The sequence below is a fragment of the Bos grunniens genome, chromosome 11 (genome assembly GCF_055505025.1).
Source record: "Bos grunniens cultivar Pamir isolate PY7600 chromosome 11, Bosgru_T2T1.0, whole genome shotgun sequence".
Lineage (NCBI taxonomy): Eukaryota > Metazoa > Chordata > Mammalia > Artiodactyla > Bovidae > Bos > Bos grunniens.
The window spans coordinates 14,555,256-14,573,083 of record NC_141175.1 but is presented as its reverse complement, the minus strand read 5'-3'; the positions used below and the strand labels follow the sequence as shown (position 1 = coordinate 14,573,083).

The following is a 17,828-nucleotide window of genomic DNA, read 5'->3' as shown; positions in this document are numbered from 1 at the left end:
TCTAGACTGTCTTAGATTTTGGCTAGTATGAATAAAGATGCTACAAAACACTGGCATACATTTCTTTGCATAAGCACAATTTTCATTTCTTTTTTTTATTTTAATTGGGAGCTAATTACTTTACAATATTGTATTGGTTTTGCCATACATCAACATGAATCCGCCACAGGCATACACGTGTTCCCACTCCCGAACCCCGCTCCCACCTCCTTCCCCAGAATATTGGAAATAAAAGCAAAAATAAACAAATGGGATCTAATTAAAATTAAAAGCTTCTGCACAACCAAAGAAACTATAAGCAAGGTGAAAAGACAGCCTTCAGAATGGGAGAAAATAATAGCAATTTTCATTTCTTTTGGAGTATCTAGGAGTGGGATTTCTGGGTTACATGGTAGGGGTATGTTAAACTTTTTAAGAAACTGTCAAATTGTTTTAAGCAACTGTTCCATTTTGCAATGAATGAGATTTCCAGATGCTCAGGACTTGGTATTGTCAGTCTTTAAAATTTCCTTTCCGGTCTGCGCCAAGCTAGCCCTCAGGCAGCACCATGAGCAATCTGAAGCCCACCGGCGAGCACAGCACTGGCGTAGCACGGGCTGTGGCGGCACCCTGGCGGAGGAGGAGGTCAGGACGCTGTGGGTCAGTGGGTTCCCTGTGGACATTAAACCCAGACAACTCTACCTGCTCTTCGGGCCTTTCAAGGGATATAAAGGGTCCCTGATCATGCCTACATCAAGACAGCCTGTTGGTTTTGTGGTCTTTGACTGTTGGGCAGGAGCAGCAGCCGCCAAGAATGCATTGAACGGTATTTGCTTTGATGCTGAAAACCCACAGTCTTTGAGGCTAGAGTTTGCCAAGGCCAACACCAAGATGGCCAGGAACAAGCTAAAGTGAAAGTCACTCAGTCGTGTCCAACTCTTTGCGACCCCATGGACTATACAGTCTGTGGAATTCTCCAGGCCAGAATACTGGAGTGGGTAGCCGTTCCCTTTTCCAGGGGATCTTCCCAACCTAGGGATCAGACCCAGGTCTCCCCATTGCAGGCGGATTCTTTACCAGTGGAACCACAAGGGAAGCCGACGAGCTAAAGGGAAGAACAAATGAATGACTACACGAAATCCTACCAATGCCAACCCCACCCTTGGAGCACACTTCATTGCAGGGGACACCTATAACCTGATGGGGGCCGCTCCAATCCCTGCATCCCCAGAGGCCTGGGCCCCCTACCCTCTGTACACTATGGAGCTGACCCCAGCCATCTCACATACCGCCGTTCACCTACCCAGCCGCCACCGCTGCTGCTGCCACCCTGCATGCTCAGGTGTGCTGGTTCAGTTTAGCCCAGTTCAGTTGCTCAGTCGCATCCGACTTTTTGCGACCCCATGGACTGCAGCACTCCAGGCTTCCCTGTCCATCCCAACTCCCGGAGCTGCCTCAAACTCACATCCTTGAGTTGCTGATGCCATCCAAACATCTCATCCTCTGTCGTCCCCTTCTCTTCTCGCCTTCAATCTTTCCCAGCATCAGTGTCTTTTCCCAATGAGTCAGTTCTTCTCATCAGGTGGCCAAAGTATTGGAGCTTCAGCTTCAGGATCAGTCCTTCCAATGAATATTCAAGATTGATTTCCTTTAGGATGGACTGGTTGAATCTCCTTGCAACCCAAGAGACTCTCAAGAGTCTTCTCCAACACCACAGTTCAAAAGCACCAGGTGCGCTAGTACCCTTCCTCTGATACCACCCAGCCAGGATGGAAATATTGGCACTTCTGTTCGCTCTCCACCCTTGTCACCACAGCTCGAGGCCCCTGCCCTGCAGGGGAGGAAGCCACCCTGAGCGCCCCGTGCCCCCAGGTGGCCCTGCAGAGCTGCTTCTGTTGCTGCCCTCCAAAGACTGTGAACTTTAAGCCTGACTCAGTGGACTCTTTTTCTTCCTCTCTTCCTCCTCAGCCCTGTCCTGCCCCACAGCCTGTCTCCAAAGCCTCAGGGCTGGATTCAGGGCCCTTCTTGCTGGGAGGGCTCCTTGGGGACTGAGCAAGTCCCAACCTCCCAAATCTGCTTCCGTATCCCCCCCTCAAGACACTGAGGCATTTAATTTTGAATGTTTTCTGCCATGAATTAAGACAGTTAAAACTTGTGTGTACATGAGTGTACAGTTTGTTCTCACATTGCTTCACCATGGCAACAAGGCCTGGCCACTAAGGGCTCATCATCATTCTGGGTTCCTCTCCCTACCCCTCTGCCCTGCACCACCTGGCTTCATTGAGGACCAAGCCCTGTAGCCAGTTCTGCTTGGCAGCTGGCACTCCACCACCACCACCCCCCCACTCACTTCCAGGCTGAATAGGAAGGACCACCCAGCCAAGACAGAGCGTTTTCCTGGTCATTTCAAATCAGGGGCCTCTGCTTCTTCCTCCTCAGATGGGCCAACAACCATTAAGAAAATCCTTTCTCTGCTCATTTCACTTACCTCTCCCCGGTGTACCCTGGTGCACCCCACCCCTGCCATGGCTCCTCAGTCTTTCCAATCTTTGAAACCAATCAAAAAAGTGAAAGTATTTTTGTACCCTGTGTAACAAAATGTTTATGCAACATGAAAGAGGAAAGTGGAAAGGCTGGCTTCAAGCTCAACATTCAAAAAACTAAGATCATGGCATCCTGTCCCGTCCTATCACTTCATGGCAAATAGATGGGGAAACAATGGAAATGGTGACGGACTTTATTTTTTTTGGCTCCAAAATCACTGCAGATATGAAATTGAAAGACGCTTGCTCTTTGCTATGACCAATCTAAGTTTGAAAGTGAAAGTTTAGTCACTCAGTCATGTCTGACTCTTTGCAACCCCATGGATTGTAGACTACCACAGGATTTTCCAGGCAAGAGTACTGGAGTGGGTTGCCCTTTCCTTCATGACCAACCTAGAACATGTATTAAAAAGCAGAGACATTACTTTGCTGATGAAAGTCCATCTAGTCAAAGCTATGGTTTTTCCAGTAGTCATGTATGGATGTGAGAGTTGGACCATAAGGAAGGCTGAGCACCAAAGAACTGATGCTTTTGAACTGTGGTGTTGGAGAAGACTCTTGAGAGTCCCTTGGACTGCAAGGAGATCCAACTAGTCAATCCTAAAGGAAATCAGTCCTGAATATTCATTGGGAGGACTGATGCCGAAGCTGAAGCTCCAATACTTGGCCATCTGATGCGAAGAACTGACTCATTGGGAAAAGACCCTGATGCTGGGAAGGGTTGAAGGCAGGAGGAGAAGGGGCTGACAGAGGATGAGATGGTTGGATGGCATCACCAACTCAATGGATGTGAGTTTGAGGCAGCTCCAGGAGTTGGTGATGGACAGGGAATTCTGGCAGTGCTGCAGTCCATGGGGTCACAAAGAGTCAGATATGACTGTGACTGAATTGAACTGAACTGAACTGAAAGCTTCGTGTGTGTGTGCAATTAATTATTGAAGAGCCCTTCTCAGACTTGTCAGATAAGTTTAACGTTTTCTTTTGAGGCATGAAGAAGAAAAGAGTTTCTTTTCTTCAGTAGTGAGCCTTAGCGTCAGCCCTTAGTTTAAGAAAAATGAAGGAAAAATTGTGCAATTTTTTGTTTTGTGAGCACATCAGTGCTTTGCTGTTGGCTGCAGCTGCGGCTGTCTTGCCATTTTCAGACTTAGAAGATGAGGTGGGTGTTGTAATTGCTGATCCTGTGAGAATGTGAAACTGGATAATATATGAAACACAAAATAAAAGAAATCATCCAAAGTAAAAAAGAAAAAACAATAGCACACTGTTGATTATTGCAGCTTAGTAAGTCTTGAAGCTAGGTAGCTCGAGTCCCCTCCTTCTTATTTTTTTTCAAATTTATTTTGATTCCTCTAGGTTCTTTGGCATTTCCATATAAATTTTTAGAATACATTTTTTAACTTCTGTAAAAAAACTGGTAGAACTAAAGTAACTTTTGGTTTTTAATATTTTTATCTTGTTTTGGTATCCCTTATGGGAAAGTAAATTTTAAGAAACTATACTCCTGCTACCCAGAGATGACCATTATTTTTCCAGTTTGGTGGGTTTTCTTCTCTGACTTAAAAATTATTTATGTTTATAGTAGATCTTACTTCTGAAGAGTTTAAGGCAGCTTGGAGTAACATATACGCTACAAGATGGATAAACTGAAAATAAGGTTAGACAAGCACAAAAGAAGGAATAAACAAGGGTGGGGACATAAAATTGAGCCAGGAATGACTCTGAAAATGCAGATGGTCATGACCCTTGTTACGGGTGAGCCTTAGATTTGGCTCCAAGCTTTCTGATCAGTCACAGAATTCACAACCAAAGATAAAAATAAACAGTTGCTTAGATGAAATACTAACATCTGTGTTCTAAGAACAGACACAATGCATGAGCTTTCGTTTAATCAGCTTCAGTTAGAGGCTTTTGGAAATCACATTCGTGCATAAAAATTAATATTAGTAATGGTTTGGAGGCAAAAATCACACTGTCTAGATGGCACTAGTGGCAAAGACTCCACCTGCCAATGCAGAAGACACGAGAATTGTGGGTTCAGTCTCTGGGCTGAGAACACCCCTTGGAGTAGGAAATCTATGTATTCTTGCCTGGAAAATCCCATGGATAGGGGAGACTGCCGGACTACAGTCAATGGAGTTGCAAAGAGTTGGACATGACTGAGTGGCTGAGCACACAGATGTTTATGCCTCCAGTGATCTGTGTTGACAATACACTGGATATCAGATCCATGAGAAAGTATGGATGTTATACACGTCATTTGGGCAATCTTCTCCAGATAATTTTTCCTTTAGTTCAACTTTTGATAAACATCATGTGTCAATGAGCTCTAAATATTATTTCCTGGTTGGTGCTTCAGCTATGACTGTTTTTTTTTTAATTATTAGTTGAATATAGATGAGTCTTATTTAGTGTTAGTGATCAAGTAACATATTGTAGTGTTGAGAGCAGAGCATTGGGCCAGACAGGTGTTTTAAATCCTAACCTCATAACTCTACTAACTGTGTAGACATAAGCAAGTTATGACATTTCATCAAATCTCGGGGGTCTAATACGTCTGAAAAGGTTACATGTTCTATGATTACAACTACATGACATTCAGGAAAAGGCAAAGCTGTAGAGATAGTTGAAAAGATCAATGGTTTCCAGATGGTTTTTTAAAAAATAATTTTACTCATTTAGTTTTGGCTGTACTGGGTTTCTATTGCTTCAGGAGAACCTTCTCTAGTTGTGGTGAGCAGAGCCTACTCTTCGTTGCAGTGAGTGGAGGCTACTCTCTTTGCGGTGGCTTCTCTTGTTGAGCACATGCTCTAGGCCTGCGGGCTTCAGTAGTTCTGCACAGGGGCTCAGTAGTTTCAGCTCGTGGGCTCTAGAACACAGCTCGGTAGTTGCGCTCATGGGCTTAGTTTCTCCAAGTCATGTGGAATCTCCCTGGACCAGGGATTGAACTAGTGTTTCCTGCACTGGCAGGTGGATTCTTTACCACTGCACCACCAGGGAAATCCTGGAGGGCTTTTTGTCTTTCTTGGTGGGAGGAAATGAATAGGTGAAATAGCATTTTTAAGGCAGTGAAACTAGCCTATTATATATCTCATAGAGCTCAAATTCAGAGAAGGCAATGGCACCCCACTCCAGTACTCTTGCCTGGAAAATCCCATGGATGGAGGAGCCTGGTAGGCTGCAGTCCATGGGGTTGTGAAGAGTCGTATACGACTGCACGACTTCACTTCCACTTTTCACTTTCATACATTGGAGAAGGAAATGGCAACCCACTCCAGTGTTCTTGCCTGGAGAATCCCAGGGACGGGGGAGCCTGGTGGGCTGCCGTCTATCGCACAGAGTCTGCTGTCGCACAGAGTCGGACACGACTGAAGCGACTTAGCAGCAGCAGCAGAGCTCAAATTGTCATCTCACTACACTGTATTCAATTTTAGTGTTGAAAAATGAGGGCAATTGTTCTCCAAGTGACTAAACCAAATTATACTCCTTTGTGCACTGTCATAGACTTTCAGTGTTCCCTACACTCCCCAATGTTCAGAATTGCCAGGAATATTTTTTTCTTGTTCATCTGCTGTGTGTAAAATAATATCTCACCCTGGTTGTAGTTTTCCTAATCACTCCTGAAGGTGAGCACAAACCATCTTTTTATAAACAATCTTTCTAAATGATTATGTGTTCTTTCTTCTGAAAGAGTGAGTATGGCATGTAATTTGACTACTCTGATGAGTCTAAACGCCCATCTTTCTTCAGAGCATAATGGAGAGTGGTCTTCAGGTGTGTCACACCTAAAGCAAGTGGCCCCAGGGGAGGTTGGGCAGAGAAGTAAAAAGTGGATCTAAGAGAAGAACCATGATAGAGTCAGTGGGTTTGGGAAGGCAAATGGGAGGACAGTAGAGCTGTCCACTAGGCTGCTGACAGGCTACTTTTCTACTGCAGCAGCAACTGATGGCACAATAGTAAAGAACTGATAGTAAGGAATCTGCCTGCCAGTGCAGGAGATGCAAGATGAAGGTTTGATCCCTGGATGGGGAAGATCCCTTGGAGGAGGAAATGACTACTCACTCCAATATTCTTGCCTGGAAAATTCCATGGACAGAGGAGCCTGGCGGGCTACTGTCCATGGGATGCAAAAGAGTCAGACACGTTTGAGCAACTGATCGCACACGTACGGGGGCAATTAAAGTGGAGTTCTAGCTCCTGAGTTCTGACACTTTCTGTGTCAGAAAGACACACTTCTGTGTCTTGCAGAGCCCCTTCTTTTGTCCAGGTAGCTGTAGAAGTCCTGGTGTAGAGTTGTACGTAAATGCAGTTCCAGTACATGGTGTAGTGCCAGTTGCCTCAGATCATCTGAGAAGCTTATGAAAGATCCCCGAGCCTCTCCTCTGTAGATTCTTTTTAAAAAATTTTGTTAACTAATTTTATTTAAAAATAAAAATGTTTATCTGACTGCACTGAGTCTTACTTGCAGCATGCAGGATCTTTAGTTGCAGCATATGGGATCTAGTTCCCCATCAGGAATGGAACCCTGGCCCCCTGTATTGGGAGTCCAGAATCTTAGCCACTGGACCACCAGGGAATTCCTTCCTCTGTAGATTCTGATTCACCTAGTCTAGAATGGGACATAGAAGTCTACATCTCCCCATTTCCCAGATTTTTCTGAGTATTTTCCCAGGACTCGCCTCAGATAATCAGGAGCTGATCCTTGTGTTTTTGCTGCCAGACTCTGATGTGGCCAGAAGCTTTTGCAGACATCCCAATCTGCCCAGAAGGAAGAAAACACTGCTATACCCTGCTCCATTTTGTCAGGTATGGGCATAGAGTCTTCCCCAGGTGGCCAGAGTACAGTAAGTTCAGTTCAGTTCAGTCGCTCAGTCATGTCTGACTCTTTGCTACCCCATGAACCGCAGCATGCCAGGCCTCCCTGTCCATTGCCAACTCCCAGAGTCCACCCAAACCCATGTCCATTGAGTTGGTGATGCCATCCAACCATTTCATCCTCTGTTGTCCCCTTCTCCTCCTGCCCTCAATCTTTCCCAGCATCAGAGTCTTTTCAGAGCTGTGAGTCAGCTCTTCACATCAGATGGCCAAAGTATTGGAGTTTAAGCCTCAGCATCAGTCTTTCCAATGAACACCCAGGACTGATCTCCTTTAGGATGGACTGGTTGGATCTCTTTGCAGTCCAAGGGACTCTCAAGAGTCTTCTCCAACACCACAGCTCAAAAGCATCAATTCTTTTTTTTTTTTTTTACTCATTTCACAAATATTTAAATCATTTATTGTCATTAATTTACAGCATTTCAATATACACACTGCACGGAAGTACAAATAGCTTTTCAAACACTGGCAATGTGCTTTCCGGTATGCGGCCAGCTGTCAGCCGGGTCATGGTCATTAAGGATATGCCTTCTGAGTACTTAAATGCTAATGGTTACAAATTTTGTTCTCTTCAGTTTTTCACTAAGTATATTCTTACAGATAATACACATATTACTGCAGATAAAACCTTCATTGAGAATTATTAAATTGATTGCATATTTGTGCTACTCTTTCTGAAGAGAAGAAAATATTCAGTACTCATAAGGCAGCAGAGAGTTGGTTTAGGGACTCTGCTATGTCTAGAAAAATAGTCCGGTTAGTAAAAATAGCATTCCGCGTATTTTCCTCAGCAAGACTATTCATGATGGTGGAATCCGTGACTCGGCAACAGCAGCTGGCGATGCAGTCCCTTCAAAGGCCGGTTCTTCATCTCCCGTTGTTACGCTGATGCCTTTTTAGACATCCAAATGTCATCCGCCCACTGATAATCTCTGGGGACTTCTTCATGTCATTGATGGCGGCAATGGGAAGACCCCAGTTGGCTACTGGGCCCCAAAAGTGCGTACTCATGAGGTAGTCCCGGAAGTCCTTGCTCCGGACATAGTCCGCCGCCTTCCGCACCAGCGCTCCTGCCATGGCCGTGCCGGACACCTAGCTGCCCGCGGTGCCCTCGCTGCAGCTCCTCGGATCCCAATAAAAGCATCAATTCTTTGGCACTCAGCTTTATTTATAGTCCAACTCTCACATCCATACATGACCACTGGAAAAACCATAGCCTTGACTAGATGGACCTTTGTTGACAAAGTAATGTCTCTGCTTTTCAATACGCTGTCCAGGTTGTTCATAACTTTCCTTCCAAGGAGCAAGCGTCTTTTAATTTCATAAGGCTATATCTGTTGACAAACCTAGACAGCATATTAAAAAGCAGGCATCACTTTTCCGACAAAGGTTCATCTAGTCAGAGCTATGATTTTTCCAGTAGTCACGTACGGATATGAGAGCTGGACCTTAAAGAAGGCTGACCACCAAAGGATTGATGCTTTCAAACTGTGGTACAGGAGAAGACTCTTGAGAGTCCTTTGGACTGCAAGGAGATCAAACCAGTCCATTCTAAAGGAAATCAGTCCTGAATAATCATTGGAAGGACTGACGTTGAATCTGAAGCTCCAAAACTTTGGCCACCTGATGGGAAGACCTGACTCATTGGAAATGACCCTGATGGTGGGAAGGATTGAAGGCAGGAGGAGAAGGGGATGACAGAGGATGAGATAGTTGGATGGCATCATTGACTCAAAGGACATGAGTTTGAGCCAACTCTGGGAGATAGAGAAGGACAGGGAGGCCTGGCATGCTGCAGTCCATGGGATTGAAGAGAGTCGGACACGACTGAGACTGAGCAATAACAAATGCCTGTTGATAATATTTTATTGAAGAATCACACCATAGAAAAGAGAAGTACACCATAGAAACTACTTTCAAGTATAGCAATAGGCCCTAACTTCTCCTAAGAAATCATCAGGCCAGCTGCTAGACTGTCTCCACATGGACAAAGGCATTTCCTGTCCCTAGATGTGGAGGTCTTCTCAACGCCTATCACAGTCAGAGCTCAAATGCTTCTCAAGAGCCCTGAAAAGAGACAGTTTTCCCCTTACTTGTTTCTAGGTTCCAGATTCTCATGTAATCAGCCATTCTGTGCCCATGACTTTTTTTTTTTAATTTTATTTTATTTTTAAACTTTACAATATTGTATTAGTTTTTCCAAATATCTAAATGAATCCGCCACAGGTATACCTGTGTTCCCCATCCTGAACCCTCCTCCCTCCTCCCTCCCCATACCCTCCCTCTGGGTCGTCCCAGTGCACCAGCCCCAAGCATCCAGTATCGTGCATCGAACCTGGACTGGCGACTCGTTTCATACATGATATTATACATGTTTCAATGCCATTCTCCCAAATCTCCCCACCCTCTCCCTCTCCCACAGAGCCCATAAGACTGATCTATACATCAGTGTCTCTTTTGCATGACTTATTGAATAAGGAGATATTTGGTCGAGAGAAATTAATGCAGGATATTCATTTTCAGCTGCACTTGAAAGGAGCGAATGACAAAAGAGAATGGGAGGGGGAGATGAGGACTGAGTATGAAGACTCTGGCCAGCTGGGGGGCTGCAATAAGGTGGCTTTGATTGGTGGATATATATATATATATATATGAATATATTGTATACTTCTATAATTATACTAAAAATAAGACTGTAGATTCTAGTCTTGTCAGTCATCTACACCATTTTTAATGGACTCTTGGCTTAGGAGTGTAACCTTCAGTAACTTACTTCAATTAGAAGTGAGGGGCCTCAGGAGAAGACTTACCCCTGAGTATGCCCACAGGAGTGCTGCCTAGGACATCCTCCTGCTCATCAGCTTCCTCAGGCCTCTCTTCATATCTTTGTTCCTCAGGCTGTAGATAAAAGGGTTCAGCATGGAGGACAGAATGGTGTAGATGACTGTTTCCACTCGGTCCTTGATGGTGTAGGTGGACAGGGGTCGGAAATAAACATAAATAATGCTTCCATAAAAGAGGGTCACCATGGTGACATGGGAACCACAGGTAGAGAAAGCTTTATATTTCCCAGCAGCCGAAGGGATCTTAAGAACGACAAGGAGGATGCGTAGGTAAGAGATGATAACACATATGAAAGGGCTCACCAGGGTTACCAGTCCTTCGGTGTTAATGACAATTTCATTGACAAGCGTGGAGGAGCAGGACAGCTTCAGTAGAGGGTTGATGTCGCAGAGGAAGTGGTGGATGATATTGGAGTCACAAAAGAGAAGACGATTTATCAGGAGAACCAGTAAGAGGGAATGGAGGTGAGAGATGGAGCAGGAGAAGGTCACCAGCAGGACACAGCGGTGGCAGCTCATGGTGGTGACATAGTGGAAGGGGTCACAGATGGCCACATAGCGGTCAATGGCCATGGCTGCCAGGAGGTAACTCTCTGTGTTGGCAAAAGCCAAGAAGAAATACATCTGGGTCATACACTCAGCATAGGAGATGGACTTCTTCTTTGACAGAAAGTTCACCAGCATCTTGGGAACTATGGTGGTTGTGTAGCAAACATCAATAAAGGATAAAATGCTAAGGAAAAAATACATGGGTGTCTGAAGCTGAGTGTCAGAGCAGATGGCCAGAATGATAAGCACGTTTCCCACTATGGTGACTACGTACATGATGAAGAAGAGGGCAAAGAGTGGCTTCTGGTCCTCAGGCCGGGAGGAGAGTCCCAGAAGGATGAACTCAGAGACACTGCTGGTTTGGTTAACTCTCTCCATGGTCCTGCATAGGCCAATACATATATTCAAATATATAGTAAAAAAAATATTTTAATTCAACAAATTTCAATTCATTCCTCTCTTTCCTAGGATTCCTATAAAAAGTCCATGATTTTGTCATCCTTTCCACAGTCCACAAAAGTAAGTTGAACAATAAAATTGAACCTGTGTTAAGTGCAAGGACATCAGAGAGTGAATTTCCTTTCAGAAAGAATCCCAGGTAGACTTCAGCCATGCACTATTCTTATTTCCCCACAAATATTTATTAGATTTGCTGAAGTTCATCTCTCTACCATCCTTGCAAACAAAACAAAACAAATAAACAAAAAACCAAACAGTGAATCAGGTAAATAAGGTAACTGCTGACATAGGCACACAGTGACACAGTGCCAGTAGTCACCCTTTCAGAGCCAGTATTTTAATTCAAACCTGGTTTGGGGGAAAAAAAAAACTGTATTATAGAGTTGGCCAAAATTTCATTTGGGGTTTTCCATAAGATATGGAAAAACCTGAATGAACTTTTTGGTCAGCCCAATATTTGAACCTATGCATTAAAACATTCATAAACATTGAGGATTTATGGTCTCACAATTATTCAGTATCACTGTTTTAAACACTCACTAGGAACCCAACACTGAGATTAAAAAGATGAGTGATTCTCAGTTCCTATTCTTAAGGCGGTTATAGTCTGGCAGGAAAGACAAACTTTTACACAAATAACTGCCACAAAATTCTACAGGTATGGTGATAGACATACTTAAAAGCAGTGAGCATCATGTGGTGTCTTTGAGAAGAGCATGCGTTTTGAAATCAGCTCCTTCACTTTCTGGCTGTGTGGCTTTGGGCTGGTTACCTAACATCTCTGTTTCCTGGTGTCCTTCTCTGAAATCTGGGACAGTAAACACCTCCCTTCTCGGCTTCCTCTTCTCCTGCTCCACCATCGTCTTCATGTCTTCCTTTACTTCCTGCCCAAATCCTCTCCTTTGTCAGGTGTATCTGGATGCTCTTGAAAACACTTATTCTGTACTTCTTTGCAAAACCTTATAGCTTTCATATTTTTCATTGTTTGACCGTGCTTCACCCAAGTTTACGAGACTTGGTGGGAGAAACATTTATTTGTGCTTTGTATGATTTGAAAATGAGCGCACAATTAAGAGAAACAAAAGTCATACTTAAGACCTATTAAGCCTTACTGTGTATTAGGCAGCGAGCTAAATGCTTTATGTATATGACAGATGACAATTCTCTAACCTGGTTCTCAGCAACAGTCCCTTTCAATAGATGAGAACATTGAGGTTAGGCACTGAGCACTTTCCTCAAGATCACGCAACCCAGAAGGGCCAGAGCCTAGATCCCAAATGGGATAGTCTTAAGCACAAATGCTTTCATAAAGCTTCAGAAGTTTATGCTAGGAACAAATGTCCAGGGGAGTTGTTTTTCACTGTGGAATTTTCCACCGTAACATCTTTATTCCAGTGACGACAGGCTTGCAAAATCAGTGTTGCGTGTAGTCTCTTACTGTAACTGCTAGAGACAGGACCGCTCCCAAGTCTTGTGTGGACTGGGAGCTGTGGTTCTGTGGAGCTGTGCCAGGGGGTAGGGAAACATTCAGGAGACAGAGCCAGGAGATGTGGGTTGAGATCTGGGCTCCACCGTCTACTCACAATGTGTCTGGCAAAATCCCTTCATCACTCTGAGTTTCACTTTCCTAATCCTTAAGAGATTGCTCTCCTAATGCTCTCAAGAGAAAAACGAGGAACATGGGTGTGAAAACCACAAACACAGTATATGTCAGCAGGATGACTGGGAAATGTCTGATAAAGAAGAAAGTAGCATCAGGGGAAGGTGAGGTGGAGCTAAATGGAATGCAGACACAGGAAAGGAGTTCGGCTATGAGAACAGACCAGGCTGAGTCTAGAATCATGGTGGGTGGATGTTACTGGAATCAGTGATTTTCCTATTTTATTCCATTCCGTGTAGTACCCATTAGCGTGGGCTTTGATTCTTTAAGGATCTCCGTGGTTTCACCTGCTAGGTATCTCTTGAATCTTCAACTCTTCCTCTCCCTGGTCAGCACTCTGTTGAAAGCCATCATTTCCCATTCAGATTGTTGCAGCCTCATCTAAATGATGTATTTGGTTCCCCTGTCCTCTCTTGACAGCCCCTCCCCCGTCATTCTCTGCCCTGCAGCCACAGTGATCTTTTAACAATAAATGTAATCACCTGAGTTTTGAGGTTCAAGTCTGTTTGTTTCCTAGGGCTACTGTAACAAGGTATCACATCGGAGAGATGTGGTTGGAAAACTCTCCCCAGAGGGTGAGTGGAGCTCTGGCATCACCCTTACCCCAGAATCCTTGGAGAATGGGTCTCCAGGAAGTCCCTCCTTGTATCTTAACTGGGTCTTCCCAACACAGCTTCAGTGATTACCCAACAGCAAGGTCAGAGACTCCTTGGAGCTTGCTTGGTGCTCATTCGGGGCTCAGTGAGGGACACGAAGTCTCAGGGAGAGGTGGCGACTTGGCCAAGACCATGGAACAGAGTCGGGCCTCCTGCAGACCCAGGGCGCCCAGCACCTGGCACTGGCCCCTTCCCAAGTTTTACGCAGAAAATGCTAGGTCCCTCCTGCAAACATGCTTCCTTCTCTGCGCTCAGAGCCAATGTGACAGGAAACTCTGACTCTTCATGCATCTGATTATAGGGGGTCAAGAGTGTAGCAACGGTCATGAGGAGCCCGAGAAGTCATCTCAGATTGCTGGGATCAGAGGGCATGACCTTCTGGTTTAGGTCTCCTCATGTCACAGAATCATGCAAATAGTGTTGCTTAAGGCCTGACTTAAAACAATCAAAACGCCTTTTCTCATGGTTCTGGAGGCTAGAAGTACAAAGTCAAGCTTGTGGCAGGATTGGTTCCTTCTAGAGATGCTTAGGGAGGTCTGCTCCAGGCCTCTTGCCCAGCTTCTGGTGGATACAGGCAATCCTTGATATTCCTTGACTTGGAGATGCCTCACTTCAGCCTCTGCCTCTGTCTTCACATGGCCATCTTCTGCTCTGTTTCTTTACATGGCCTTCTCCTCTCTGTGCCTGTGTTCAGAATTCCTTCTAAGAAAGACACCAGCCTCTAGGGCCCACCTGACTCCACTGTAACCTCATCTTAACTTGATTATATGTACAAAGACCCTACTGACAAGTTAGGTCTCATTCTGTTTCCATACCAAATCCTATCTGAAAACAGTGTACTTAAGAATCTTCACAGCTTCTGTTAGAGACATAATTGACATAATTCCTTTATAGGAATGAAGGAAAATACTCCCATTTTTGAACCATCCTTTGATGTCAATTCTACACAATTGCCTGTTACTTTATACATATTTTAAAAGATATAATTATGTAAATATTTAATATTCTGCTAATTTGATTTTGAATTGTAAATGTCAAGTATCCTGCTATTATACTTTGTTAAAAAGGAAACAGCATAGATTTTTAGAATATTTTTATGAAGAAATTTAAGGCACTGAAAATAAAAAAATTAGGTCACTTTCTGGAGTTTTTGGTGAATATAAATTTAGTGGGAGGGGGGACACTACTCAAGCCCCTCTTCATTTAATATGAATTGAGTTCCTATTCCCCTCCAGTCTCATCACATTCCTGCTTCCCCAGGGACTTCCTCCTGGTCTTCAAACACATTTCTATCTGGATGGTCCTTGCCCCTCACCCCGCATGCTTTTCCTCTCTATCGTCCTTTGGGTATCAACTCAGACGATACTTTTTCTGGGTCAAGTCACCCTGTTTTATGTTCTCATGAAACTCCTTTCCCTTCCTTTATGGCACATATCAGAGTCTGTAATTATTCATTTATTTATGTGAGTGGTGTTTGTCTTGACCAAATACAGGAATCCAGTTTCCTTTCCCTCACCGTTCTATCCCCAGAGTTTAGCACAGTATTTGTGGAGGAAATGAAGCCACACCTGGCATTGAGGCTGGGGTACCACAAGATAAAAGTCAGAGTTGGGTGTTACGATGAAGGAGGTGATGATGCCTTGTGTCCTCAAGTTGCTTGTCTGTGTAGAACTTGTGTCTGTGATTCCTGATGGGCTGGTTGACTAGACTTGGCTCTGGCAACGTGTTTACCTGAGCTACAAACCCGGCCCAGGCACTGCTCTTGATTCTGTATTTTCTCTCATTTCCCACATCCCACTGATGATCACATCCTAGCGATGTTGCCTGTCCACCTCTCTTGGTCTCTGCCAGCACTGCTCAAATGGAGACCTTTATCATTTCCAGCTTCCAAAATAGCCTCCTGGCAGCCATATTTGTCTTTCAATTTCCTCTCAGCACTGTAGGCAGGTCAGTTTTTCTAAAGTGCAAATTTGAATAGCTCGCTATATTAGTTTGCTGGGGCTGTTGAAACAAAGTACCATGCACTGAGAGGCATAAACAGTGGAAATGTACTGTCTCACAGTTGCCGGGATGAAAAGTCCACAAAGTGTCAGCGTGGTTGGTTCCTTCTGAGGGCTGTGAGGAAGTGTCTGTTCCATGCCTCTGTACTTGACTTACAGATGGGGTCTTCTCCTTGTGTCTCTTCTCATCCTCTTTCATTTTGCATGTGTGTTTCTGTGTTCAAATTTCCCCTTTCAATGAGGACGCCAGTCATATTAGATTAGGATCCACCCTGATAACCTCATTTCAACTTGATTACCTCTGAAAAGACCCTACCTCCAGGGGACTTCCCTGGTGGTCCAGTGGTTAAGAATCTGCCTTCCAAGGCAGGAGATGCAAGTTTGATCCCTGATTGGGTAACCAGAATCCCACATGCTACCAACTACAGAGCCCATGTGCTCTGGAGCCCCCAAGCCACCACTAGAGAAAAGCCCGTTTGCTGCCATAAAGATCCCATGAGCTGCAACTAAGACCAGATGCAGCCAAAAATACATAAATATTAAAAAAATAATTTAAGAATCTTAAAGATCCTGTTTATGTATAAGGTCACAATCTGAGGTTCTTGGGATTAGGCTAGGCTAAGTCACTTCAGTCATGTCCGACTCTGTGTGACCCCATAGACGGCAGCCTATCAGGCTCCCCCGTCCCTGGGATTCTCCAGGCAAGAACACTGGAGTAGGTTGCCATTTCCTTCTCCAATGCATGAAAGTGAAAAGTGAAAGTGAAGTCGCTCAGTTGTGTCCGACCCTCAGCAACCCCATGGACTGCAGCCTTCCAGGCTCCTCCATCCATGGGATTTTCCAGGCAAGAGTACTGAAGTGGGGTGCCATTGCCTTCTCCTCTTGGGATTAGGGCTCCAATATATCTTTTTTTGGGGGGGACACATTTCAACCCATAATAGTTACTTTTCTACTGCAGAAGACTCCTTGTTGCTAAGTTGCTTCAGTTGTGTCCAACTCTTTGCGACCCTATGAACTGTAGCCCACCAGGCTCCTCTGTCCATAGGATTCTCCAGGGAAGAATAGTGGGGTGGGTTGCCATTTCCTTCTTCAGGGGATCTTCCTGACTCAGGGATCAGACCAGCATCTCTTATGTCTCCTGCATTGACATTGACAGGCAGGTTCTTTACCACTAGAGCTAACTGGGAAGCCCCCAGCCTCCCTGTTACCCACAGACTAAAGGCCAACTCTTTCCTGAGCTTACAGTGCATCCTATGATGTGTCTCCTGCTGGGCTCTGCGTCTCATCTTTTGCCTCCCTCTCTACTCTCTTTCATGCCAGCATTTCTTGCTTCTTCTTGCCTTGGGGATTTACTGTTCCATCTGTTTGAAATGTTCCCCATACCCCGTTTGTTAGCTCTGGTGGCTGGTGGTCACTCAGAATGGATACCCCATCCTTTCTGAAGCCTGGCCTGCCCTTCTTCCTGGATGGGCACCTGGGTGAGGTGCCCCTTTGGCACACATAGCACGGAACTGAATCTCAGTATTTCCAAGGCTGTCTTCCCTACTTAAGCTGCATAAGAATGAGGATTGTGTCTGGTTCTTCGTTACACCATCCACTCTGGCGCCATGCCTGGGACATAAAAATCCCTTGATAAATATTTGTAAAATGAAAGCATGCCTGGATGGTCATTTAGGAGTTTGAACAGATGGAAGGAAGAGTTGTGGCAGATCTCAAGTTGCAATCTTAAGAGCAGCATTCCATTTCATTCACCGCATGCGGTTGGGGCAGAGTCCAGGCAGGAATAGCTCGAGCCTGCTCTCCTGGAAGGTGCCTCTTGACTTCTCATCGCTTCAACTTTAAAGCACACACAGTGGAGCTCTGAGCCAGAGAAACTCTTAGAGATCGTGTAGTCTAATTTGTGGGTGCTCAGTTGCCAAATCCTGTCTGACTCTTTGTGATCCCTCTGTCCATGGGAATTCCCAGGCAAGAATACTGGAGTGGATTTCCATTTCCTTCTCCAGGGGATCTTCCTGACCCAGGGATCGAACCTGCATCTCTTGCATTGGCAGGTGGGTTCTTTATCACTGAGCCACCAGAGAAGACTGTAGTCCAATTTGCTTGTCTTAAAGAAGGGGGAAATGAAGGCATGGGGGGTGGGAGGACCTTATTATCATGATATTTTGATTGTTAGAACAAGGACTGGAACCCAGGCAACTTGGCTTCTCCCTGAAGCGTCTAGGTTATGCTCTGCCTGTTATGGATGCAGAGAGGCTAAGAGCTCGGGC

General features: G+C 44.9%; 1 protein-coding gene and 2 pseudogenes across 2 annotated transcripts; 1 reads left to right on the top strand and 2 right to left on the bottom strand.

The window, feature by feature from the left end:
- The first annotated feature begins 547 nt into the window (after nt 1-547).
- Nucleotides 548-2,031, top strand: LOC147362636 (RNA-binding protein with multiple splicing 2-like; annotated as a pseudogene).
- A 5,867-nt stretch (nt 2,032-7,898) lies between these two features.
- Nucleotides 7,899-8,526, bottom strand: LOC147362635 (mitochondrial pyruvate carrier 1 pseudogene; annotated as a pseudogene). Its single transcript, XR_015135742.1, has one exon. The product of XR_015135742.1 is annotated as a mitochondrial pyruvate carrier 1 pseudogene (transcript).
- A 1,705-nt stretch (nt 8,527-10,231) lies between these two features.
- On the bottom strand, nt 10,232-11,164 carry LOC147362634 (olfactory receptor 1L8-like). The gene has a single exon (XM_086323376.1). It carries the CDS (start codon nt 11,162-11,164, stop codon nt 10,232-10,234), a length of 933 nt encoding a protein of 310 aa, XP_086179502.1.
- Nucleotides 11,165-17,828: the final 6,664 nt, after the last annotated feature.